We start from the raw sequence: 26,053 nt of genomic DNA on the forward strand, positions 1-26,053 counted from the left end.
ACTGGATGTAAGGAACTTGTCTGTCGGCCCTGCATTAAAGACCACATTTTGTTGAAAGAAAATTGTGATAAAAAAAAAGTATCCTAGTTTAATTTAAGGACCAAAAAACTGACAGCTGTGCCATATAGATTGCAAAATAGTTGGGAAAAGATTTTGGATGTACCGATTCCATGGCACATGGTTTACGAAGTGATACACAAAACAACACCGGATTCAAAACTTTGAATTTTTCAATAAAAATTATTATACAAAATTCTTGCAACCAATATAAATGGGGGATACAACTGTCCCAGCTCTGCAGATTTTGCTGCAAAGAAACATAGTCATTAGATCATTTATTTTGGTACTGTCCATATGTAGCTTGTAGTTAGTCACAGGTCCAGGAATGGCTGAAGAATTGCAACATTTACCCAGAACTAACTCTGCAGATAGCAATACTGGGTGATTTGAAAAGTCACAGTCAATCGATAAATAATATAATAATACTTTTAACCAAAAAAATTATCTTTAATTTACAATCTGTAGAAACGATGAGAATAGAAAGGTTCAGAACTTTTGTGAAACATCACAGCACAGTTTAAAAATATATGGCAAATAGAAATCCAAAATGGATGGTGTTAAGAGATAGACGGGAGGGTTTGAATGGAGCTGGAGGGTGGGACTAATAACAACAAGATAACACATGTAAAATATACTCTGTCCGTAAAATGTATATAGGTTCAGAACATTTGTAAAAACAAAACAGTTAAAAATATATGGCAAATAGAAATCAAACTGGATGGACATCAGAAATAGATGAGAGAGGTTGACGGTAGAGGAAGGAGAGGACTAAAAACAAACAAAATATATCTATTGTCAAATAGATTTGTGTCCGTAAAATGTGTACAGTATGGATAAACTGGAAGTAGACATGATGCAGACAATTACATTGATGGACGCTACAATCTAGCTGCAATATTAAAGCTGATCTACCACCTACTGTTGCTATTACTCTTTACTGTAGCCTATAGTATTTCATAAACTGTAGTATCAATCGACAATGGACTGGGATGCCACAATGGACCAGGACAAGAATATTCCATGACTCCAGCTGAATTGTAGTTGGTGACAACGCAAAGCCCATCAATAACCTACAGAACTTCATACAAATGCATGCAGTATTAGGCTATGGAATGTGTTGAGTGGCCAAGCCCTCATCACACGTACAACTTGTTTGTTAATCAAAAACCAGCCCTTTCGAGCCACCGCCAGCTATTTCACTCACAATTCCGTCTGTGAAAATAGCAAAAGTATTTCTGACACACCCCTGAAAATATGGTATACCTTACCATTGTGTTAGATTTGATGAAATAGAGCCACTGAATTGTTTCAGATAAGGGTTTTCAGCATTTCTCAGTATAACCTGACCGATCACTCGTAAAACAACTACCATAAACATGTAAGATCACCCTGTGGAGCTGCAAAAGAGCCATGCATGCAACTGAACACTAAAACAGAGCTGCCAGCAACCAAAATCTAAACCCGACAAAACAAAATGTTTGTAGAGAACCATTTGTCTATACACTGAGTGTACAAAACATTCCTAATATTGAGTATACAACCCAATTTTCCCCAAGCCTCAATTGGTCAGAGAATGGACTCTACAAGGAGTCGAAAGGGTTCCACTGGGATGCTGGCCCATGTTGACTCCAATGCTTCCCACAGTTATTTCAAGCCGGCCAGATGTTCTTTGGGTGGTGGGCCATTCTTGATACAGATGGAAACTATTGAGCGTGAAAAGCTATGCAGAGTTGCAGTTCTTGACACTCTCAAACCGGTGCGCCTGGCACCTACTACTGTACCCCATTCAAAGACACGTATATTGTGTCTTGCCCTTTTCATTCTCTGAAGGGCACACACACAATCCATGTCTCAATTGTCTCAAGGCTTAAAAATCCTTCTTTAACCTTTAACCAGGTGTTTCTAATGTTTTGTACACTCAGTGTATGTGTACAATATAAACAGGTTATAAACTGTAAAAGAATGTGAGTAATTGTGAGTGTGTGGGCTTGTAGTGCATGCATGTACTTCAAATCAAATATCAAATCTAATTTGATTAGTCACATGCGCCGAATAGAACAGGTGAACCTTACAGGGAAATGCTTACTTACGAGCCCCTAACCAACAATGCAGTTTACAAAATACAGATAAGAATAAGAAATAAAAGTAACAAGTAATTAAAGAGCAGCAGTAAAATAACAATAGCGAGACTATATACAGGGGGGGTACCGGTAGAGAGTCAATATGCGGGGGCACCGGTTAGTTGAGGTAATATGTACATGAAGGTAGAGTTATTGAAGTGACTTTGCGTAGATGACAACAGAGAGTAGCAGTGGTGTAAAAGAGGGGGAGTGGTGGGCAATGTAAATAGTCTGGGTAGCCATTTGATTAGGTATTCAGGAGTCATAAGGCTTGGGGGTAGCTGTTTAGAAGCCTCTTGGACCTAAACTTGGCGCTCGCCGTGCGGTAGCAGAGAGAACAGTCTATGACTTGGGTGGCTGGAGTCTTTGACAATTTGTAGGGCCTTCCTCTGACACCACCTGGTATAGAGGTCCTGGATGGCAGGAAGCTTGGCCCCAGTAATGTACTGGAACGTTCGCACTTCCCTCTGTCACCACCCACTACCTGCCTTGCGGTTGAAGGACGAGCAGTTGCCATACCAGGCAGTGATGCAACCAGTCAGGATGCTCTCGATGGTGCAGCTGTAGATCCTTTTGAGGATCCCATGCCAAATCTTTTCAGTCTCCTGAGGGGGAATAGGCTTTGTCGTGCCCTCTTCACGACTGTCTTGGTGTGCTTGGATCATTCTACTTTGTTGGTGATGTGGGCACCAAGGAACTTGAAGCTCTCAACCTGCTCCACTGCAGCCCCGTCTTTGAGAATGGGGGCATCAGTGTGTGTTCATCAGTGTGTGTGCTCGTGTGTGTTTCCCCTCGTCATCACTGTCCATCTGGGCCCTGTCTGTCTGACAGTAAAGCAGAGCATTTGTGGATTGAGGAGAAGAGACACACTTTAGTGACTTTCTCACTGACGAATCCTCATCTTTCCAGTTTCTCAATAACACCAGCTAGAGAGCCAGAGCGAGAGGGAGGGAGGGAGCGGGACAGATGTAGGGGGATAGCGGAAGGAAGAGGAGAAGCGTGAGAGAAGGGATTCAACATTCATAATTATGGTTAATCAACATTCCTAGATAAACATTGGCCCCTTTAGTGATTTTGCCTGTATAATCAGTCATGATAAGCAATTTCCCTAATTACATAAGATAATCAGAGTAAATAGCTGTAAAAACGATATGGGAAACACACACAAACAACGCTATTTTCCGCATCCACGGAATGCATTGCTGTTACGGTGCTGCATGTTCAGCATGAAGGTTTTTGAGAATAGTAAATTGAAAATGTAAACCTCACTCTGACATCCACCACCTCCACACCGATATGCATTTTTGCAGTCATAGCAGTAAAGCATTATTGAATTTAACTGAGCGAATGTATTAGAGAAAAGAGAGAGATAGAGAGAGGTAATATTACTCAACCTGTTCTGCCTGCTTACTGCTATGACAACAGGCAGACAGCACCTCACATTGCATCACAAGCATTTCTCTACACCCGCAATAACATCTTCTCAACATGTGACAAATAACATTAGATTTGACATGATTTGATCATTCTCCACATCCTTCTCTGAACTGTCTGGCTCCCCCTCCTGGACAGGAGAACACATGGAAGGATCATTCATAAAACACTCATCACATTACCTGCATATTAATCCAATACTATCCTAACCTTAGACCCTATTAGTGGATTACACTGGAGCTACACAAACAGACTGGTATTCTCCCTATCTTTTCAGTGTCACTCCTCCTCACTGGTTCCTGTGCGTTCTTCTTTTCCCTTTTTTGTTGTTGTTTGCTTTCCTGGCCTCTTTCATTTCCTTCCTCAATCTCTCGGCCTCCGCTTTCTACTTTCGGGAGATGAGTTTAGTAATGTCAATCCCACGCTGCAGACACAAAGGCAAGGGAGTGAGACATTCTAATGGATGACATCTTAACAATGCCTCTCAACCTCTCGATGCGAACACAGCAAAATGTAAGAATAACAGGTCAGGCGTTTCGCCAGTTTGTCAAAGTAAGCTTGTGTAGTGCATATGAATTCCTTGTGTCGTCCATAGTAATTCCTTGTGTAGCGCATAGTAATTGCGGTGTTGTTCTGATTTCTTGGCTCGTATTGAGTAGTGTCATCGTTGTGTCACCTTTGACCCGGGGACCTCCTTCACCTGAGAAGGAATGGTACCTTATAGCAGTGCTCTTTGGGAGCATGTCTCCTCTGGCTGTCTCCTCCGATTTCAGAGCACTCCTCCTCCAATTTCCGAGCACTGGGTTGACTGGGTTGTGTGGTCAGAATGCTGGGATCAACCCTACTCCTCGGCCAGAACGTCCAGTGTGCAGTCTTAACGCTCCGAGAGCGAAACGCTCTAAATTTACGAATGGACAATCTGACAACTGTCTGAATTTACGAGCACACTCCAAAGTGAATTTACAAACGCACCCCTTGTTATAACAGACTTGATAAAGCGGACTGGTCTCATAGACTGTACGTAATATAGTAAACTTAAGTCTGGGACACTTAAATTAGTATGATATGTTACGTTTGGTATGGTTTCATAAGATAGAAGGTTACTTAAGGCAAAAACGAAAGGAGGGTGGTTCGTCGGGGTGGATGGGTGGCCATATAATGCAAACGTCTAGCAACCCCAAGGTGTTTGAATCTCAGTGAGGACAACTTTAGCATTTTAGCTAATTAATAAACAACTTTGCAACGACTTAGGCATGTTGGCTAACCCTTCCCAGCTAGCACAGTGGATCTGGGCCGATTCCGGCTGAGAGTCGGGGCACTCGGCTGAGAGTCAGACTCGGCCGATGTCATATGGCCCGAGTCTGGGCCGCCTTCAGCAGTATTACTTATGGCTAGGATGCGGGGATTGAGCTCGGACCGCTTCCGGTGTGAGTTATCTGGCCCAAATGTATTACTGGCAGATGATTACACGGGCTGCTTTATATAATTAACATTTCATTATTTGTTTCTGTGTTCAAAAAATACAATTAACATTTAAATGAAATTCTTTAAGAGTCTTGTGTAGTATTTTGATACTTTGTGCAAGGCAGTTGATAAGCATTAAAAACGTTTGTAAATGGAGCCTCCCGAGTGGTGTATTAAGACACTACATCGCAGTACAAACTGAGTTGCTACAGATGCTGGTTCGAGACCCGTGCCAGCCGCGAAATGGAAACCCATGAGGCAACGCACAAATGGAGTGTTTCAGATTTACATACAGAATAATACAAAATACTCTGAGACCAAGTTGGCTAAAGATGTGATGATATCTGTTGCTGTGTCATTACACATCAGATGCTGATTTTGGGTCCATTTTGCATTTTCCCCACTAATGGTAGGATTGGGGGAGGGGAAGCTGATCCTAGATATGTACCTAGGTGATACTTCACTCCGGAGTTAAAGTTCACTTAACAACTGATATACTGCCGAAAATGTAAGTGAAACACCTTCACAGACATAGCCCTGGTACAAGTTAAAGATTTCCCATTGATTGAGTGGCAGTATGATTAGAGAGTAACTGAATATGTATTGTATATTTACGTATTTATCTTGTCTCCATGGACACATTACAGATTATAGTCCTCCACTGGTCTGTAGATGTCAGTCTCAGGGACCTGACCTAGAAGAGGAGTACTTTGGCCTGAAACTGACAAATAGACAGGCATAGGGATTTAACATGTAATTTATCACAGTAAGAGGAGCAGATGAGACGTTGAGTCCCTTTTAAATCTGTTAAACTGACTATAAAGAGTGAATGATTTAATGATGAGTGTGTGTGTGGGGAGGGGGGGGGTATTGAAATGAGTAGTATTGGAGGTTTGTGGTTAGGTGGAGTCTGTCAGGGATAGAGTGGAGTTAATGTGGGCTGTGGTTTATAGTGGGAATACGTGTGTGCATGTGAGTGATTGTGTGCTCACAGCTGGGTCCTGAAGATGACCGTGAGCATCGAGAAGGCAATGGAGGCTGCCAGGCATAGGCCAGGTTTGAAGAGCACGGTCAGGATCAGAGTGGCCATCCACACCAGCTAGGCGAGAGAGGGAAGGGGCCAGACAGAGGAAAACAAACACCAGTTAACACACATCTTCCTCCCTCACAACACGCTCTCACTTTAACCCTGAGACTTCAGAAAAAAGGGTTCCAGGTAGAACCCTTGTTGGAAAGGGTTCTATATGGAACCCCAAAAAGATCTAACTTGAACCAAGAAGGGTTCTTCAAACGATTCTCATATAGGGACATCCGAAGTACCCTTTTAGGTTTTTTTCTAAGAGTGTGGGATCCTATCATCTCTGTGAGGAAAAAACTATATATGAACTTGAAATCAAATCTAAGACCCCCTCTTCTCTTTCTCCACTCTCCTCCGTCATCTCACCCCTATCCCTCTCTACCATTCCTCTCCCTACCTCTTTCTCTCTCTTGCTCTCTTTATTTCTCTTGTCCTCTCTCTCTCTCACCATATCCATGAACTGTTTCATCATGCCACGCAGGTTCCCATAGACGATGGCTGCCAACACTTCCTGGTGGACAGAAAGATAGCCAGCAATCACAATCACACACAGAACCACCTCAGTGACCAACAGGCAATAGAATGGTACCTTTGGCAGCTCCCCAAAGACAGCCCCAATCTACAGCATGATGACTAGAATCACCATGGCTGAAAGAGCACTAGCCACCTGGGAGAAGAGGGAGAGGGATTAGAAAGATATTTTGTTTGATTTATTATGATTCCCATTAGACAACGCCAAACGTGACAGCGAGTCTTACTGGGGTCCGACACATGACGAAGAAGACATTACAGACAATTTACATACATTTAAAAACATGAACATGGGGAAGAGGTGTTGCTTTATTGATTTTTTTTAAAACCAGGTTTGCTATTCACTTGCGCTATATTAGATGGAAGGGAGTTACATGCACTCATGGCTCTGTATAATACTGAATGTTCCCTTGAATTTGTTCTGGACCCGGGGACTGTGAAAAGACCCCTGGTGGCATGTCTGGTGGGGTAAGTGTGTGTGTCAGTATTGTGTGTAAGTTGACTATGCAAACAGTTTAGAATTTCCAACACATTAATGTTTCTTATAAACACAGTCTTTCCAGTCTTTCCTCAACTCTTAGCCAAGAGAAACTGGCATGCATAGTATTCATTTTAGCCCTCTGATTACAATGAAGAACAAGACGTGTGTCACGCCTACTCCCGCTCTCCCGCTCCGGCACTCGACGACACAGTCTACTAACCACCGGCCCTCAGTAGCCTCAGTCTTCAGGCAGTATTGGTTTTGTTTTTCATGCTTTGTACGCTTCTCCTGTGTTGTTATTAAACTCACCAACTGCACTTGCTTCCTGACTCCCTGCATCTATGTCACAACGTACGGCTCTGTTCTGGGCCAGCTGCAGCTTAACTAGGTATTACTTTGCAGCACAATATGACTGGACAATAATCAAGATAAGACAAAAATATAGCCTGTCAGACTTGCTTTGTGGAGTGTGATGTCAAAAAAAGAAGAGGGTCTCTTTATTACGGACAGACCTTTCCCTATCTTTACAACCGTTGAATATATATGTTTTGACCATGACAGTTTGCAATCTAAGGTAACACCATGTCTCCTCAACAGCCACGCCATTGATTACCAGATTCAGCTGAGGTCTAGACCTTACGGAATAATTTGCCCCAAATACAATGCCCTTAGTTTTAGAGATGTTTAGGACCAGTTTATGACTGGCCACCCATTCCAAAACAGACTGCAAATCTTTGTTAAGGGTTTCAGTGACTTCATTAGATGTGGTTGCTGATGCGTATATGGTTGGTTCATCAGCACACATGGACACACATGCTTCTTTTAATGCCAGTGGCAGGTCGTTAGTAAAAAATAAAAAAGAGTAGAGGGCCTAGAAAGCTTCCCTGCGGTACACCACACAACCATTGAAGAAAACCATCTGTGATATTAGATAGATAGCTCTTGATCCACGATTTGGCTGAAAAGCCATAACACATACACTACCGTATAAAGTTTGGGGTCACTTTGAAATGTCCTCGTTTTTTAAAGAGAAGCACAGTTTTGTCCATTTAAAATAACATCAAATTGATCAGAAATACAGTGTAGACATTGTTAATGTTGTAAATGACTATTATAGCTGGAAACGGCAGATTTGTAATGTAATTGTAACGTTCAGAGGCCCATTATCAGCAACCAATCACTCATGCGTTCCAATGGCACGTTGTGTTCGCTAATCAAAGGTTATCATTTTTAAAAGGCTAATCTATCATTAGAAAACCCTTTTGCAATTTATGTTAGCACAGCTGAAAACTGTTGTTCAGATTAAAGAAGCAATAAAACTGGCCTTCTTTAGACTAGTTGAGTATCTGTAGCGTCATCATTTGTGGGTTCGATTACAGGCTCAAACTGGCCAGAAACAAAGCCCTTTCCTCTCAAACCCGTCAGTCTATTCTTGTTCTGAGAAATTAAGGCTATCCCATGCAAGAAATTGCCAATAACCTGAAGATCTCGTACAACGATGTGTACTACTCCCTTCACAGAACAGCGCAAACTGGCTCTAACTAGAATAGAAAGAGGAGTGGGAGGCCCCGGTACACAACTGAGCAAGAGGACAAGTACATGAGTGTCTAGTTTAAGAAACAGATGCCTCACAAGTCCTCAACTGGCAGCTTCATTAAATAGTACCCGCAAAACACCAGTCTCAACGTCAACAGTGAAGAGGTGACTCCGGGATGCTGACCTTCTAGGCACCTCCCCCATAAGCATTTCTGTCTCTTCTATAGATGTTATATCCTTGTATTGCTACTGCTGTATCATCAAATGAATGATCTAAGTGAGTCTCAGAAATGGCTAATATATGAACGTTATCTAATGTTAGCAAGTCATTGATTTCATGAACCTTATTTCTAAGGCAACAAATTAATATGGGCTATTTTCTGCCTTTTCCTGGGTAGCTTATGTCACGAACCGGCTCAAAGCCCGTAACAAAGGGAGACAACGTGGAGATAAGGATTAACAAAATATATATTTATTAACTAAAACTAAGGAAAATATACAATGGTGTGTGTAATCAGTAATCAGTAGTGTAAGTGAGTGTTTTGCATGCATGAATGTGATAATGCAGGGTGTTGAAAGGTGCCAAAGCAAACAAACAAACAAAAAGCCACCAAGAACCACAACACAATCTACAAAGGTGTCTGCATGGAGAGAGTCTCTTCCATGAATGTGGAAGAGGTCTATTTATCCTGGGACACACCTGGCCCAGGTGTTTCCCATGTAGCTGACGACCCTCCCAACTCTGCCCACCGGCATCCTAATAAGGAAACAAGAACAAAGAGAGAATACGGCAGACAGAGTGGGAGGGTCGTCACACTTATTAGAGATAGACATAATTTGGAAAAGAGCAAGCAGAGCAAGATAAAAAAAATATATACATTCAGCAGTCCATTAATCAGTTGGTGTAAGTGTGTGTGCTGCCCATAGACTTGGCTCTCTCATCACTTCCAGGCATTTGGGAGATAGGGTGTGGTGTATGTGGTTGTGTATCTCTATGTGTGTACAATATAATACTCTTCTCCTCACCAAGAGGGGATCTCTCCCACCACTTCCACTTCATATTCCCCCTCAAGTTTGACCTGCCAGGAGAACACCGTGGCGATAATGATCTGACAGACAGACAGACTTCAGTGGGTGGGTCTGGTCTGGTCTGGTCTGGTCTGGTCTGGTCTGGTCTGTCTGTCTGTCTGTGACTGAACCCACATTAGAAATGGACAAAATTATGTTTGGGCTGTATTTCTTTGTTTTATGGAAAAAGGTTTAGTCCTACTCCACTTCGTCATCCATTGTTTGTGCACACACCAATTTTCTCTCCCTGCCATTCATTTGGTCTAATTTTCAGGGTGGGAACTACAGTAATCTATTGTCCTCTGTTGGGTGTAGGAGGAGTGGGATTGTGACTCACTGCCAGCAGCTCTACAGGGAATGGGTACTGACAGTTTTTTCCCCCCCAGCTAGGTGTTGAGTTCCTTGACGATGATGAGGCCAACGATTGACACCAGGCTCACCACCAGGGTACCTATGTTGGTTTCTGGCTCTAGATAGCGCTCCTCTATCACTGTCGAGAGAGAGATGGTGATGGGGGGGGGGTGTATTTCCTCCCCCATAGAGGGCACAACATCAGTGTGTCTCAACCTTGGGACAATAAGGTTCTATCTGCGTAAAAAAAAGCATAGTTCTGAGATATTTTGAGCATTCCATTTTTCACATACCAGATATTAGAATCGTTTTGTAATGAGTTCTTCTTTCATGACCACGGGGGTGCAATTGACGGTAGAACCTTATGGCTCTTATGGCCACAGAATGTTACAATGATTTCAATTTCAATATAAAAGTACAGATATTTAATGATTATAATAAAGATAATACCCTTCCTTCTTTTGAATCACATCACCGAATGTATTAATTCACGTTCATCCCACGTTTGTCAAACCGATAACTCCCTAAAATGACAAATACAGTATATCCTACGCACGACTAGCTTAGCTCTGGATGAGAAACTGATATTTTTTTTCTGGTCTCTGACACACAAAGTCAGTAAACTACTTGCTAGTTGTCAATACAATGTGGTAAATTTGTAATTTTCGTGAAAATCCCCTTCCATGGAGGTTTTCGTGTTGATATAGAACAAGACAAATGAAGCAATGCCTCTCCGAAGGGCCTTAAACCTGCTCTAAGGCACCTGTATTTATTTGTTTGAACCATAAAGAGCTTACATTATGGCCATTCTTCTGAAAAAGTGGTTTAAAAACAGGACCAGAAACCTATGATATGAATAATCAAGGGCTTGGGCCTATAAGGTTCTACGTACAAAATGTATAGCTTTGAGATACTGTGTATTTTTCAAGTCTCAGAACAGTTAAGTGATGTCGTCCTCTTTCATGACTCAATAAGGATATCACCTTACAATTGTTTTTGATTGACAACCCAGCATTGTGTGATTGGATTGCAGATAGAACTTTATAGCACCAAGTTTAAAAGGTCTCTATCTCTCTGCGCAGGCAAAACGTTCAGATTTGTCATTTTCTTCATCGTAAAGGTACTTTTTCAAGCATCTGCCATATGACACATGTAAAGGACCACCTAAAGATCAACTAACTTCGGACCAAAATGTCAGATAGAACCCAAGGTCACAATGTGTGTCTTCCTATGTGTGTCTGTTGTACAAAGATCAGGGAGAAGGGCCCGCTGTAGCGTTTCAAACGGATACCAAATGTGTCCTTGAGCTGAGAGACGATGAAGTGGATGGCTCCTCCGATGGTGTACCCTCTGACCACGGGCTAAGACAGGTAGGTCACCACATAGCCGAACTGAACCAGCCCCATCTACACACACAAGCTGAACCAGCTCCACACACACACACACACACAAACACACGGGAGAAGCTGTCATACAGTCACTGCTAATATAACAGAGGTACTGTAGTTCAGAGATGAGTAGTGATGAGTAACCTTGCCTGAGACCTAAAGACTTGGCTGACAGAGTTAATGCCGAGGCTTTAGCTCCGCAGGCAAACACAGTCTTGTGGCAGTCAGTTGACGCTCAGTTACAATTACCCGGAAGAGAACGAAGAGGCTGTGAATGTCACGGCGGCTGCCACTTTCACCCGCTCCGCGACTCGAGTAAAAACATCCACCATACTCTCATTGGCGGCGTTGTCCCACATCATGAGGTTAGAATCTGGAGCCAAGCAATCTGTCACGCCGGCTATCATCACTCATCACTGCATATGTACCTAAGAGAGAGAGGCTACATGTAGGGTTTTATCATTTAGGAAGTAGTTAGTTTGAAATGAATGGTCTACAAAAAAGGTTTTCTAGAACCTAAAAGCGCTATGAATGAAACTGGCTCTCATGAGGACCGCCACAGGAAAGGAAGACCCAAAGTTACCTCTGCTGCAGAGGATAAGTTCATTAGAGTTACCAGCCTCAGAAATTGCAGCCCAAATAAATGATTCACAGAGTTCAAGTAACAGACACATCTCAACATCAACTGTTCAGAGGAGACTGCGTGAATCAGGCCTTCATGGTCAAATTGCTGCAAAGACATAACTACTAAAGGACACCAATAACAAGAAGAGACTTGCTTGGGCCAAGAAACACGAGCAATGGACATTAGACCGGTGGAAATCTGTCCTTTGGTCTGATGAGTCCAAATGTGAGATTTCTGGTTCCAACCACCGTGTCTTTGTGACACGCAGAGTAGCTGAACGGATTATCTCTACATGTGTGGTTCCCACCATGAAGCAGGGAGGAGGAGGTGTAATGGTGCTTTGCTGGTGACACTGTCAGTGATTTATTTAGAATTCAAGGCACACTTAACCAGCATGGATGCCACAACATTCTGCAGCGATACGCCATCCCATCTGGTTTGTGCTTAGTGGGACTATCCTTTGTTTTTCAACAGAACAAGGACCCAAAACACATCTCTAGGCTGTGTCAGGGCTATTTGACCAAGAAGAGAGTGATGGAGTGCTGCATCAGATGACCTGGCCTCCACAATCACCCAACCTCAACCCAATTGAGATGGTTTGGGATGAGTTGGACGCAGTGAAGGAAAAGGTGCTCAGCATATGTGGGAACTCCTTCAAGACTGTTGGAAAAGCATTCCAGGTGAAGCTGGTTGAGGGAATGCCAAGAGTGTTCCAAGCTGTCATCAAAGCAGAGGGTGGCTACTTTTAAGAATCTAAAATCTAAAAAATATTTTGGTTTGTTTAACACTTTTTTGGTTACTACATGATTCCATATGTGTTATTTCATAGTTTTGATATCTTTACTATGTTCTTCAATGTAGACAATAGTAAAAAATAAAGAATAACCCTTGAATGAGTAGGTGTGTTCAAACTTTTGACTGGTACTGTAGGTTGTTTTCTGTTGTATTCAAGGTTAACGTTACCTTACCTCATTGACTCTCTGAGCTTTTCCGAGACAGGGATCTTGTCCACTTTTTTCACTTTATCCAGCTCCTCTCTGTCTGTGCGATAGCCCACACGCCTTCTCTCCTACATAGTTGGGCCTGTGTGACCCACTAGAGTCCCGTCTGTGTAGAGGTCACCAGTGATTCTTCCTTCAGCCTTGTCTGATGTCAACTCTCTCCCTGTGCTCTGATGTGTTGTGACCGTATGACTTAAATGTCTTATGTCTCAATAGAAACTGGCTTCAGGTTGATCCTCGATGATCAGCAGCAATATCCCACTTGATGTAGCTTCAACTTGTGGAAAGATGTTCCTCTCCTTCAAGGTCAATCTACTGCAGGTCAGTACATCCGTTTTCAGGATGTCCAAATATGGTAATCCAAATACTTGATGAATTTGTGTCCAAAGTGTCTGAGTCTTGGTATGAGTTAGAGAGGGGTCATTCTTCCGTTATTAATCCAGTTGAGATCCTCTGTTCCTAGAAAGCCCTCTGGTTTCCCCCTTAACTTCCTCTGTCACTGAGTATTCCCTTTTGTCCAAGTATCTTCTGACAGCAGAACTTGAACGAAGACAAAACACAGATTGCTCTCCTCCTCCCCACCTGCAAGAGTCTAAGTCCCAATCAATCACTTTATCCCAGCCGAGATGGACAGACAGGTGTGCTGTTGACGCTACAAGTCAGTGAGACAGTAGGTCTTTAGAAAGAGGTGTCTGAGGAGTCTTATCTGGGCCTGGTTAGAGAGAGGACATAATTCAGTTAAGTCAGGGATGTTACGCTTGTTTTTGCTTACCCTGTGTGGATGGTGTATGACCTGGTTGTGTGGACAAACAGATATGGCCGCAATAATGATACTAGGGGAGTTTGTTGGTCATTCTAATGTTTTGAACCGAACTTCCATTGAAACAGTTTTTTTTGATAGGGGTAAAAAAAAAATATATATACCCCTGGATGACCTTTGAACTTTGACCTCCAGTTCGTTCACCCCTCTTGCAGAGCCCGTTATATAAACCATGTCTTCATTTATGGCCTCTGCTAGACTTAATACACAGTATAGGCATACAGTATAGGCAGTTATTATACCATATAGGCAGTTCTTCTGTCCCTCCATTTGCAGTTAAGTTCAACTATGGGCTGTACTCCTTTCCCTCCCTCTTCTGGTATGCAGTAGATATTTAACATTTATTCATATTTAATAGTCATTTAATAACATCTGAAGCTTGATGATATATGTTGAAACGGTATTACTTTCCTTGGTATTCAAGGGTTCACATCGAGTTTAATAGACGTGTTGTCCACACAACTTATCTTGGGAAAAGAATGATAGGTAGTCAAACAGGGGTGTTGCACCTGCCAATCATTAACATGAAATCCATCGCCGTGGAAACCACAAGAGCGTCATGTTTTAGTGGAGCTGCAGACCGAGTAAGCTTACAAACATTTGCCATGGTGAAACACAATGATGACACAGTATGGTTACAATGAAAAAGAGTAAACCATTCTGTGCGCAACAAAGAATTGAACACAAGATGTCATATTGCTTCAATAAAGCTTTTATGGGAGACAACTTCTGTTTCCAAGTCTTCTAAAACACACCGCAGAATGAAAGACCTGACAGTATGGTCTCGTAGTTCAACAACATAACCGCAGTGGGCTATCAGCATGTGGACTGAAGTCATAACCTGTACAACCTTTCACTGACCGAGGTTGAGAAAAGCATCCAAATGTGCCCTCCTGAACTACATTGTCACAAGAGGGCGAGTCAGTTCGGTCCTTATTTATTTCTGTGTAGCACAAACCCACCCAGGCAATGCCAGTAATACAGTTGGCCTGCAATGGAAATTGAAACGATGATACAAACAACGAATGACAGTCAATTCTGTCTGGGTGTTCTCTCTGCTGCCACATGGCAAGAGGTACCGGAGCGGCAAGTCTAGGTCCAAGAGGCTTCTAAACAGCCATAAGACTATCTATGCATAGTCACTTTAATTAACTCTACCTACATGTACTGTACATACTACCTCAACCAATCGGTGACACCGCACATTGACTCTGTACCCGCACCCCCCTGTATATATTGTTATTTTTTACTGCTGCTCTTTAATTACTTGTTACTTCTATCTCATATTTTTTTAAGTAAACCTTTCACTGTAAGGTCTACAGCTGTTGTATTCGGCGCATGTGACTAATACAATTTGATTTGATTGACATCAGCCGAGCTCACCCACTTCCCATGAGTGTCTGATCTCATTGGAGGAGGTGCAGGAGCGACGCCCAACCATTAAACCCCCACAGACACCCCTAATCGTGGCGCAGGGGGTGGTTGGATCTGGACATGTTTTAGAGATTGGAAGACAGGCACACTGACAGAGGCAGACAGAGAGATGGACAGACGGACTCCGGCTGGCTCCAATCCATCTGCTGTCTGCAGCTCAAAAGAAGACGTTGAACCACAGCGTTGGTGAAGGAGCTCAAAAGGAAAGCATTTTCATCGTCCTATCGCCGACGCCAGCTTGAGCTGGGAGTTCAGTCTACTGCGTATTCTGATTGAGGCAGGAATTCCACGGTGGCATTTTCCCATCCACTCCATGAGCTGCAGGCTGCACATCAACACTCACTCAGCTCTGTGTTGTGGTCCTACAGGAGCAGAAGAACAACATCAATGCAGAGGTAGAAAACAATCACAAAGCAGACAGACTAATTCTAACAGACACATTGGTAGACGTAGGACACGAGGTAGCGAGGCCAGTAGCAAAGCATATAGAAAAAGGGAACATATTCACAGCCATGGGAGGCGATATCTGGCAGTGTTGGACAGCGTGGTGCACTGACGGGAAGAGGCAGGACCTGGACAGAGTGTTTGGGACAAAGCCCTGGGCCTGCAGCTTGATCACCAGCCTGTCTACAGGACACAGGCAACACACAAGCACATTACCCTACAATTTGAAACTGACAAGCACATTACCCTACAATCTGAAACTGACATGCACATTACCCTACAATCTGAAACTGACATGCACATTACCCTACAATCTGAAACGGACATGCACATTACCCTACAATCTTAAACGGACATGCACATTACCCTACAATCTGAAACGGACATGCACATTACCCTACAATCTGAAACGGACATGCACATTACCCTACAATCTGAAACTGACATGCACATTACCCTACAATCTGAAACTGATTTCTAAAGCAACTGCAATCACATCTTACACCAAAAACAGTACAATCAATGTCCTGAGAGGTATAAGAGCAATGTCCAGCGCCAAATTTCACAGTATGAAATATACAGTCGGAAGTTTACATGCAGTCAGGAAGTTAAAGCTTGGTTCAGACAGGTTGGAGTCATTAAAACTCGTTTTTTAACCACTCCACATTTCTTGTTAACAAATTATAGTTTTGGCAAGTCGTTTAGGACATCTACTTTGTGCATGACACAAGTCATTTTTCCAACAGTTGCTTACAGACAGATTATTTCACTTATAATTCACTGTATCACAATTCCTGTGGGCCAGAAGTTTACATACACTAAGTTGACTGTGCCGTTAAACAGCTTAGAAAATTCCAGAAAATTATGTCATGGCTTTAGTCAATTGGAGGTGTACCTGTGGATGTATTTCAAGGCCTACCTTCAAACTCAGTGCCTCTTTGCTTGACATCATGGGGAATTTTTTTTAAATCAGTCAAGACCTCAGAAAAATAATTGTGGACCTCTACAAGTCTGGTTCATCCTTGGGAGCAATTTCCAAACACCTGAAGGAACCACGTTCATCTGTACAAACAATAGTACGCAAGTATAAACACCGTGGGACCAGGCAGCCGTCATACCACTCAGGAAGGAGATGCGTTCGGTCTCCTAGAGATGAACGTACTTTGGTGAGAAAAGTGCAACAGCAAAGGACCTTGTGAAGATGAGAGAAATGTCCTCTGGTCTGATGAAACAAAAATAGAACTGTTTGGCCATAATGACCATCGCTATGTTTGGAGGAAAAAGGGGGAGGCTTGCAAGCCGAAGAACACCATCCCAACCGTGAAGCACGGGGGTGGCAGCCTCATGTTGTGGGGATGCTTTGCTGCAGGAGGGACTGGTGCACTTCACAAAATAGATGGCATCATGAGCGAGGAGAATTATGTGGATATATTGAAGCAACATCTCAAACCATCAGTCAGAAAGTTAAAGCTTGGTCGCAAATGGGTCTTCCAAATGGACAATGATCCCAAACATACTTCCAAAGTTGTGGCAAAATGGCTTAAGGACAACAAAGTTAAGGTATTGGAGTGGCCATCACAAAGCCCTGACCTCAATCCTATAGAACATTTGTGGGCAGAACTGAAAAAGTGTATGCGAGCAAGGAGAACTACAAACCTGACTCAGTTACACCAGCTCTGTCAGGAGGAATGGGCCAAAATTCACCCAACTTAATGTGGGAAGCTTTTGGAAGGCTACCCAAAACGTTTGACCCAAGTTAAACAATTTAAAGGCAATGCTACCAAATACTAATTGAGGGTATGTAAACTTCTGACCCACTGGGAATGTGATGAAAGAAATAAAAGCTGAAATAAATAATTCTCTCGACTATTATTCTGACATTTCACATTCTTAAAATGAAGTGGTGATCCTAACTGACCTAAGACAGGAATTTTTACTTGGATTAAATGTCAGGAATTGTGTAAAACTGAGTTTAAATGTATTTGGCTAAGGTGTATGTAAACTTCTGACTTCAACTGTATATGTTACAGTACATCCATCACTGTTTTGAGGGTAGACCAGGGAGTTTTATAAGTAGGTGAGGTTGTTATGGCAGTAGCAGGAAGTTTGAGGGGAATTTACCTGGGCAAGCAGCCAGAAACACACTGACCCCCTGCTCCTCCATTTCCTCCACAACCTGCCACAACGGAAAAACACAGTGTGTTACACAGCACAGTATGGAATATCTCTTGTTCCCTTTCCCTGTCTCATACTCGCTGTTATTTGTTTCAGGTAATGGCTGTTTGGGCTCACCTTACATAGTGCTTTGATTGACATAGAGTCCATGAAGATGACTGAGCTAAACTCTAGCACCAGACAGTGCCTTGCGCCTTGCATTTGAGGTAAGGGCTGGTTCTCAATGAGGGCTGCATTCTCCAGTTGGACACGCTGCACAGACTGTTTTCACAAAACACACACACCCACACACACTTGCTAATGTTCGTAGACTTTCACATTGCATGAATTGCAGCTGTCAACCTACAGTAAGTACGTGAAGGAATACACAACTATGCAGAAACAAACAGATTCTGCGCTGAGTTGTAGTTTATGCTATATTGTCTGGGTTGAGTTGTAGTTTATATTATATTGTCTGGGTTGAGTTGTAGTTTATATTATATTGTCTGGGTTGAGTTGTAGTTTATGCTATATTGTCTGGGTTGAGTTGTAGTTTATATTATATTGTCTGGGTTGAGTTGTAGTTTATATTATATTGTCTGGGTTGAGTTGTAGTTTATATTATATTGTCTGGGTTGAGTTGTAGTTTATGCTATATTGTCTGGGTTGAGTTGTAGTTTATATTATATTGTCTGGGTTGAGTTGTAGTTTATGCTATATTGTCTGGGTTGAGTTGTAGTTTATATTATATTGCTTGGGTTGAGTTGTAGTTTATGCTATATTGTCTGGGTTGAGTTGTAGTTTGTTATACTCTCTGGGTTGAGTTGTAGTTTATATTATATTGTCTGGGTTGAGTTGTAGTTTATATTATATTGTCTGGGTTGAGTTGTAGTTTATATTATATTGCTTGGGTTGAGTTGTAGTTTATGCTATATTGTCTGGGTTGAGTTGTAGTTTGTTATACTCTCTGGGTTGAGTTGTAGTTTATTTTATATTGCTTGGGTTGAGTTGTAGTTTATGCTATATTGTCTGGGTTAAGTTGTAGTTTATGCTATATTGTCTGGGTTGAGTTGTAGTTTATGTCTCATAGCATGTAGCCTACCTACCTTTCTGAGAGAGCTGAAGAACAGCTCAGCATTTGCAAAGTACAGCGGGTTGGAGCAGGAGAATACAGTAACTCCAGGAACCGGCCTGGCCTGTGAAACACAGAGCAGAGCAGGGTGTTGTTCATCAGCAGCACAGCAGGGACTGGTTAGTGAGTTCAGGTGAAAGGTTTCTCAATGGCTGCCATAAAGGTTACCTCAGCATAGAGACGTAGGTCCCTGTAGCAGTCCGTCCCAGGAATATGACCCAGCACTGCACTGTGGGAGCTGGGAGAGCGATCAAGAGACAGACAGACAGACAGACAGATGAATACAAAAAGACAAAATGAGAAAGAATAGACGTGAATGATTTTCCATAGGTGTTATGCGAATCCCACAACATGCACGCCACCTAACGAGTGACCGACACACTCACAGTTGAGTCCTGTAGACGACAGTGATCAGAGAGAGGGCCAGAGCAGCAGCCAGGCCAAGATCCAGGTTGAAAATCAGGGTGAAGATCAGGGTGAACACCCACACCAGCTGTAGGGAGAGGGACACAGGAAAGTCCACGGATTAGAGGCCTATCTGGGGTAATCAGTGATGGGTCATCAGAATGACTGAAGGGCATACAAAATGGATGATGGATGTTATATGGAGGTTGACATACCAGGTCCAAACGGTCAGATGCCCAGAGCACTGGGACTTCCCGAAACTGACCCAGAATTCCTTGCAGATTTACCACAATGACCACTGCTAACACTGCCTGTAACACACACACACATAGAGACAGAGCAACAAGTATAAACACTGACAAACACAAAGGCAGAGAATGAAACAGAAGCATATGAACACCAAAACAAACAAATGAACGCAAACACAGACAAAACATCTGATTTCAGTGTTAGAGAAGGGAATGTAGAAGGTGTTATAAATGACTTACTATTGGCAGCTGCTCAAAGAGATGTCCAATCTTCAGCAAGATGGTGAGCATCATCAGAGCAGAGAGAAGCCCAGCCGCCTGTGGACAGGAGGAGCGAGGGGGAGAGATTAGAAAAGAGAGAGCAAAAGAGTGGGATGCATATAAGTGAGGGAAGATGTGAGATTAAGACTTGACCCCGTGCCGGTGTTTAGCACACAGCCAACTATGGACTACATATTCCCCACGGCAGACCAGGGTTCAATTCCAGAGACAGGCTTTACATTTCTGCATCCCTCTCACATGTAATACTACAGTATGTCTATCACAAAGAACAATTCATTTGTTCATTGTCTGGTTGCAAAAATGCGAATACTTCACCCAATTTCAGTTTATGTGACAAAACATGGGGTATATCGTGTAGAGAATCATTTTAACATCTAAACTGCTGGGAAATATCTTTTCCCTAACCAAAACACTTTGTATTTGTCAGCTCTTTGAAGCTGGTGTATAAAATCGAAAGTAAAAGATGCAAAAACATAGAAACGGGAAGCATAGAAATAGTGCACATTGAACAGATCTACCACTTCTTCGACTTCCTTTCAATGAGAATGACATACTTTTGTATATACACTGTATGTGGACACCCCTCTCAAATGAGTGGATTTGGCTATATCAGCTACACTCGTTACTGACAAAAGTATGTGGACACCCCTCTCAGATTAGTGGATTTGGCTATATCAGCTACACTCGTTACTGACAGATGTATAAGATATAGCACACAGCCTTGCAATCTCCATAGACAAACATTGGCAGTGGAATGGCCTTACTGAAGAGCTCAGTGACGTTCAACGCGACACCATCGTAGGATGCCACTTTTCCAACAAGTCAGCTCATCAAATTTCTGCCCTGCTAGAGCTGCCCCGGTCAACTGTAAGGGCTGTTATTGTGAAGTTGAAACGTCTAGGAGCACAAAAGCTCAGCCGCGAAGTGGTAGGCCACACAAGCCCAAGATCACCATGCGCAATGCCAAGTGTCGGCTGGAGTGGTGTAAAGCTCGCCGCCATTGGACTCTGGAGCAGTGGAAACGCGTTCTCCGGAGTGATGAATCACACTTCACCATCTGGCAGTCTGACTGGGTTTGGTGGATACCAGGACAACGCTACCTGCTCCAATGCATTGTGTCAACTGTAATGTTTGGTGGAGGAGGAATAATGGTCTGTGGCTGTTTTTCATGGTTCTGGCTATGTCCCTTAGTTCCAGTGAAGGGAAATCTTAACGCTACAGCATACAATGACATTCTAGATGATTTTGGGCTTCCAACTTTGTGGCAACAGTTTGGTGAAGGACTTTTCCTGTTTCATCATGACAATGCCCCCCGTGCACAAAGCGAGGTCCATACAGAAATGGTTTGTCAAGATCAGTGTGGAAGAACTTGACTGGCTGGCACAGAGCCCTGACCTCAACCCCATCTAACACCTCATCGCTCAACACCTCTTGTGACGGAATGGAAGCACAGCAATGTACCAAATTCCAGCTTTAAAAAGAAAAAAAGAAAAGTCTACCTGAGTTTTCACCCCAATACTTTCTTGGACCGTACTGCGTGACAACGAGCAGCTGACGGCAAAACAGTGGAACATCCCTCCAATTGTGTTGCAGAGTCCTATCGCCAACAGGTCCTACAGCAGGAAGAGACCAATTATAGCAGTGAGAGAGAAATTGGTCCTCCTAACAACGGAGTGAATATAGTGAGTCCATTAGGAGACCATGTGAGAGCTCATTTCTCTGTTACCTGGTTGCTGTCTATGGCGTAATCATGTCTGTGTGCAAACATTCTGCCCATGGAGGAGGTAAAGCCAAAGCCCACCACAGCCAGGGACAGAGCAGGACCAAACAGCTGTTTGGCCTGGGCTAGAGAGGGGAGGGCTGGGGGTGACAAGCTGGAGCCACAGAAAGAGAGAGGGGACATACTGGGAGTTTCATCATATTTCTGTATTCAGCCCATGTAGCCTGTGAACATAACATGGTAATAACTCAAGTTTTATGTCACAAGTAAATTCATTTGACATGGCACAAACAATACGACGAGAGACAGTAGGACTAACCCAGTGGGTATGTGTCCTACTACCTGGACACCATGTTGTCCTGACAAGTCCAACTGCACTGACAGGAAGGTGGCCAGCGTTATCTGAGGATAAAATGAAGAGGACAGAGGAGATGAAGTCATCACACTGGAACAGTCTTCAACAGAAAGACCTTTATGCAATTCTGACTCATGTCTGACTGTGTGTGTGTGTGTGTGTGTGTGTGTGTGTGTGTGTGTGTGTGTGTGTGTGTGTGTGTGTGTGTGTGTGTGTGTGTGTGTATCTCTACCAGCACTAGCTCCCATGGAATGGGCATGGGTAGCTTGGTCTTGAAGAGTCTATTCAGCATCTTGCCTCCCACCAGGATCACCATGGAGATGGCGGAGACAACCAGCGTCCCAGGCGTTGCGTTAGTCACTCTAGACAGCACATCAACCAGCGTCTGACACACACCAGGGAACAGGGATGAAGACAGGGACACACACACACACACTGTAACCGGTTTCTCACACTCCCTCTGTCTCCTACACACACACACACACACACACACACACACACACACACACACACACACACACACACACACACACACACACACACACACACACACACACACACACACACACACACACAAACAAAGCTCACCCAGCCTACAGCCAGGAAACCGCTGTGTCTGTGGGTCGGGATGCCAAAGAGTAGAGGCAGCTGGTAGATGGTGATATGAAGGGCTGCCGCCGTGGTATAGCCACTCACCAGGGGCTGAGACAGCCAGTGACACACATCCCCTCCTCTCATCAAGAACAACACTATCTGTAGAGAGGGACAAGTAACAGATCTAGCCTGTCATCCTAAGATGTGTGTGTGTGTGTGTGTGTGTGTGTGTGTGTGTGTGTGTGTGTGTGTGTGTGTGTGTGTGTGTGTGTGTGTGTGTGTGCGTGTGCGTTCTCACCTGTATAAGGCCACAAAGGAAGGTAAGTTGTACTGCCACACACACTCGAGCCATCCCTCCATCGCCCTCCCGCTCCTCGACACCGTTGCTAAGCAACTCCACATTGCCCGTCACAGTGCCAATCATGATAGAGAGAATGGCGAAAGTACCTGTGTGCCCGTCATGCATGGAAACGCACCGATGTCATATTCAAAGCCTTGCACTCGTTCCTCGCTCAGGCTAACTGAACTCAAACCCACATTTCACTCATTCAGCACTAACTGAAAAGAAAAGAAAGCCTGTGAAGGAATTGGATTATGCCCACCCCTTCAGGTGATGAGAGTGACGCAGAGGTCCGTGTTAACACTCACCCACTGAGAGGTGTCTGGACGTCCCAAAGATGAAGTAGATGACCGACGGATAGAAAGAGGTGTAGAGACCAAACACAGGCGGCACCCCGGCCAGCAACGCATTAGACAGGCCTTGGGGGGGGGGGGGGGGGGGGGAGAGAAACACAGAGAGTGAAGCGTCTGGCCTAAAGCAGACATGAGCGGTAGGTATAACCAGGTGCGTATCAATCTCATTCATGTCTGTAGCTACAGGAAGTCAGTGGTACCTCCGGGTAGGTGCATGATACCCACACTGACGCCCGAAATCAGGTCTCCGATGGCGTTGTCTCTGAGGGAGTAGCGGGGCAGCCAGGAGAGGACAGGAACAGATGACAACATGCAGCTCTTCAGCCTGGGACCAGAACACCTGGGAGAGGAGACACAACCAGAGCTGGGGTTCAATCCTAAATTCTCTGTTGAATTTGACAGGTATAAATATGTAGGCCAAATAAAAAAAGTGTTAAAATATAAAAAGGAAATGTAATATTTTAAAGAAACACCAACAATGTGATATTGTCCCTCATAATAATATACAGTATGTCCCTTCACGATGCCCCAGACTACTGGGGGGTGGGGTTAACATTCACGCCACAATGGAAATATAGAGCATGAATGCCGCGCTGGAGCAACAAGGCTCCACTGTCACTCACCAGCATTCTGCCTTCACCCTCTCCCAAACCGACCGGGACTTCTTTCCCAACCGCTGACCCAGTATATCCAACTGTGCTTCGTCCAGCATGGCTGTGTGATCAGGCCGGACCGGATTAAGAATAATACTGTCCATCTCGAAGTCAAAGGCACTGTGCAGGAACACTCTCCAGCACTGCTATATAAGGACGGTCTGACTGCTGCCAATTTTCCATTTGCCAATTTCTCTCTATTTTGTGTCTGAATAGTTCAGTGAGCCAGTTTAGATATAATTAGAGTGAAAGTGCAAAAGAATAGCATAGCAATTAAATAGAAAAATAACCCGACCGTGTGTGTGTGGGAGACTAAATACTAGGTGAAGACAAAACCTGTACACAACTATGTCCAGAGAGAATGAGCAGGCTGATGTCATGTGAGTGTGTTTACCGTACACCACGTGTGCCGGGGAGGGTGGAGTGAAGCCTTGAACTCTGCTCAGAGCAGCGGGCAATCCGCTCCCTTCCCCTCAGCGATTCAACGCTGCTGAAAACTTCCTTTATCGTGGCTCGCATTCAGACAGAATGGCACCCGAAGTAGTGCACTACACAGGGAATAGGATGCCATTTGGGACGGAACCAAAAGAGCCCTGGCTTAAAAGTAGGGCCTTTCCCAAGAGGGAGAACCCAAGCAAACTCCTTGATATCCTGGCCCATCTGCAGTTGATTAAACAGCACACTGTCACATTCACAGGACTTAAGCTATGTAACAAACGAATGTATTGTCGAAATCCTACAACCACTAGTATAGTTAAGCAATAAGGCCCGAAGCGGTGTGGTGTATATGGCCAATATACCACAGCTCGGGCTGGTCTTAGGCACGACACAACGCAGAGTGCTAGGACACAGCCCTTAGCCGTGGTATATTGGCCACATATCACAAACCCCTGAGGGGCATTATAAAATGGTTACCAACATAATTAAAGCCGTAAAAAGAAAATGTAAATGTCATACCCATTGCATACGGTCTGATATACCACAGCTTTCAGCCAATCAGCAGTCAGGGCTCGAATCACCCAGTTTATAATGGTTGTTGGATTACAAGACATCAGCCTGTACTACACTGAACCAATCCCTCACCGCCTACAACAGTGTGGAGACCTGAGGAAAACATTCCACACACATATGAAATCAGGGAAACACAAAACTACTGTAATACTCTAATCTTTTAGGAACCGTTAACAAACACAGATTGGGAGTGGAAATGCCCCTGATTACATTTGGATCATGAATTATTCCTTAATAATTCCACAAGATCTTGTCGACAGTGGGGACTGGATCTATCTGGGCCCGTTCCATGATACATGGTCCAAGAAGCACTGTGAGTCACGCGTGTAAGTGAAGTCAGATGCCTCTCGCTGTAATAAACTAAACTCGGCTCCTCATCGGATAGCATTATCAGTAGGAGAAGGGAAAAGTGAGCTGGTATACAAAGTCCGGTTGTATTTCAGTGTCTGTTGTTCCCGTGTGCTTTGGAATGACAGAAGGAGCGAAAAGTTATGGAGAACGGAACATGTCTCACGGACTGGATAAAAATGGATCGAACTGACTTCCCTTCCAGCGCAACCAGAATCGAGTAGTCAACTATGTCATGGTGTGACTTTCAATTGGCATGATAAAAGGTGGACATAAGTAGAACATCCCACGATTTCACTAGCATTTCATGTCTTATCACACAAAGTAGTAGAGTAGAGTTGGTACAGTAGGCATATTATAATAATTATATTAATTATAATTATACATACTGTACCAACATGCTCAGGGAGCAGTTACATTTTTTTTTTAAAACAAGCTCAAAAACTATCCTCTTTTAAAATTCTGATCCCCTGACATTTGTTTAAAACATTGCAGCGGTTTCTCTGGAACTTGAGACAACGAAAGACAACAACGTTTTGATGGGAATGAAATGATGTGAATCTCTGGCCCCTTAGCCTGATGCCACCGGGGATGTGCCTGCCCGTGGTCTCACAGAGACGACA

General features: G+C 43.6%; 1 protein-coding gene and 1 long non-coding RNA gene across 5 annotated transcripts; both read right to left on the reverse strand.

The window, feature by feature from the left end:
• Positions 1-5,216: 5,216 nt before the first annotated feature.
• LOC110532083 lies at positions 5,217-7,121 on the reverse strand. Its single transcript, XR_005053248.1, has 4 exons — positions 6,746-7,121; positions 6,605-6,667; positions 6,071-6,177; positions 5,217-5,799 (listed from the first exon to the last, which is right to left on the reverse strand). It is a non-coding gene; the product is annotated as an uncharacterized LOC110532083 (long non-coding RNA).
• Positions 7,122-14,653: 7,532 nt separating this feature from the next.
• On the reverse strand, positions 14,654-25,760 carry LOC110532079 (solute carrier family 26 member 6). 4 transcript variants are annotated; one of them, XM_036987995.1, is made up of 18 exons: positions 24,042-25,743; positions 23,619-23,758; positions 23,374-23,484; positions 23,024-23,172; positions 22,720-22,884; positions 22,364-22,516; positions 22,096-22,178; positions 21,783-21,930; positions 21,556-21,669; positions 20,015-20,092; positions 19,742-19,837; positions 19,508-19,614; positions 19,290-19,359; positions 19,096-19,185; positions 18,128-18,271; positions 17,957-18,011; positions 15,900-16,018; positions 14,654-15,753 (listed from the first exon to the last, which is right to left on the reverse strand). In XM_036987995.1, exons 1-18 carry the CDS (start codon positions 24,173-24,175, stop codon positions 15,724-15,726), a joined length of 1,986 nt encoding a protein of 661 aa, XP_036843890.1. In that variant the 5' UTR covers positions 24,176-25,743; the 3' UTR covers positions 14,654-15,723. The 4 variants fall into 4 exon arrangements, with proteins under 4 accessions (XP_036843890.1, XP_036843889.1, XP_036843891.1 ...); XM_036987994.1 differs by having other exon boundaries at positions 14,654-16,018; positions 24,042-25,760; XM_036987996.1 differs by lacking the exon at positions 15,900-16,018 and having other exon boundaries at positions 24,042-25,754.
• Between the last annotated feature and the right edge of the window lie 293 nt (positions 25,761-26,053).

Source organism: Oncorhynchus mykiss, chromosome 9, assembly GCF_013265735.2.
Source record: "Oncorhynchus mykiss isolate Arlee chromosome 9, USDA_OmykA_1.1, whole genome shotgun sequence".
In the NCBI taxonomy this organism is placed as follows: domain Eukaryota; kingdom Metazoa; phylum Chordata; class Actinopteri; order Salmoniformes; family Salmonidae; genus Oncorhynchus; species Oncorhynchus mykiss.

What these genes read in the sequence shown, in the direction of transcription:
- LOC110532079 (XM_036987994.1), bottom strand. Translation starts at nt 24,175, where the DNA reads ATGGACAGTATTATTCTTAATCCGGTCCGGCCTGATCACACAGCCATG. An exon ending in CATCTGACCGTTTGGACCTG is followed by an intron (nt 19,615 to 19,741) that starts GTATGTCAACCT and finishes CTCTCCCTACAG; the next exon opens with CTGGTGTGGGTGTTCACCCT. An exon ending in TCTTCAGCTCTCTCAGAAAG is followed by an intron (nt 18,272 to 19,095) that starts GTAGGTAGGCTA and finishes TTGTGAAAACAG; the next exon opens with TCTGTGCAGCGTGTCCAACT.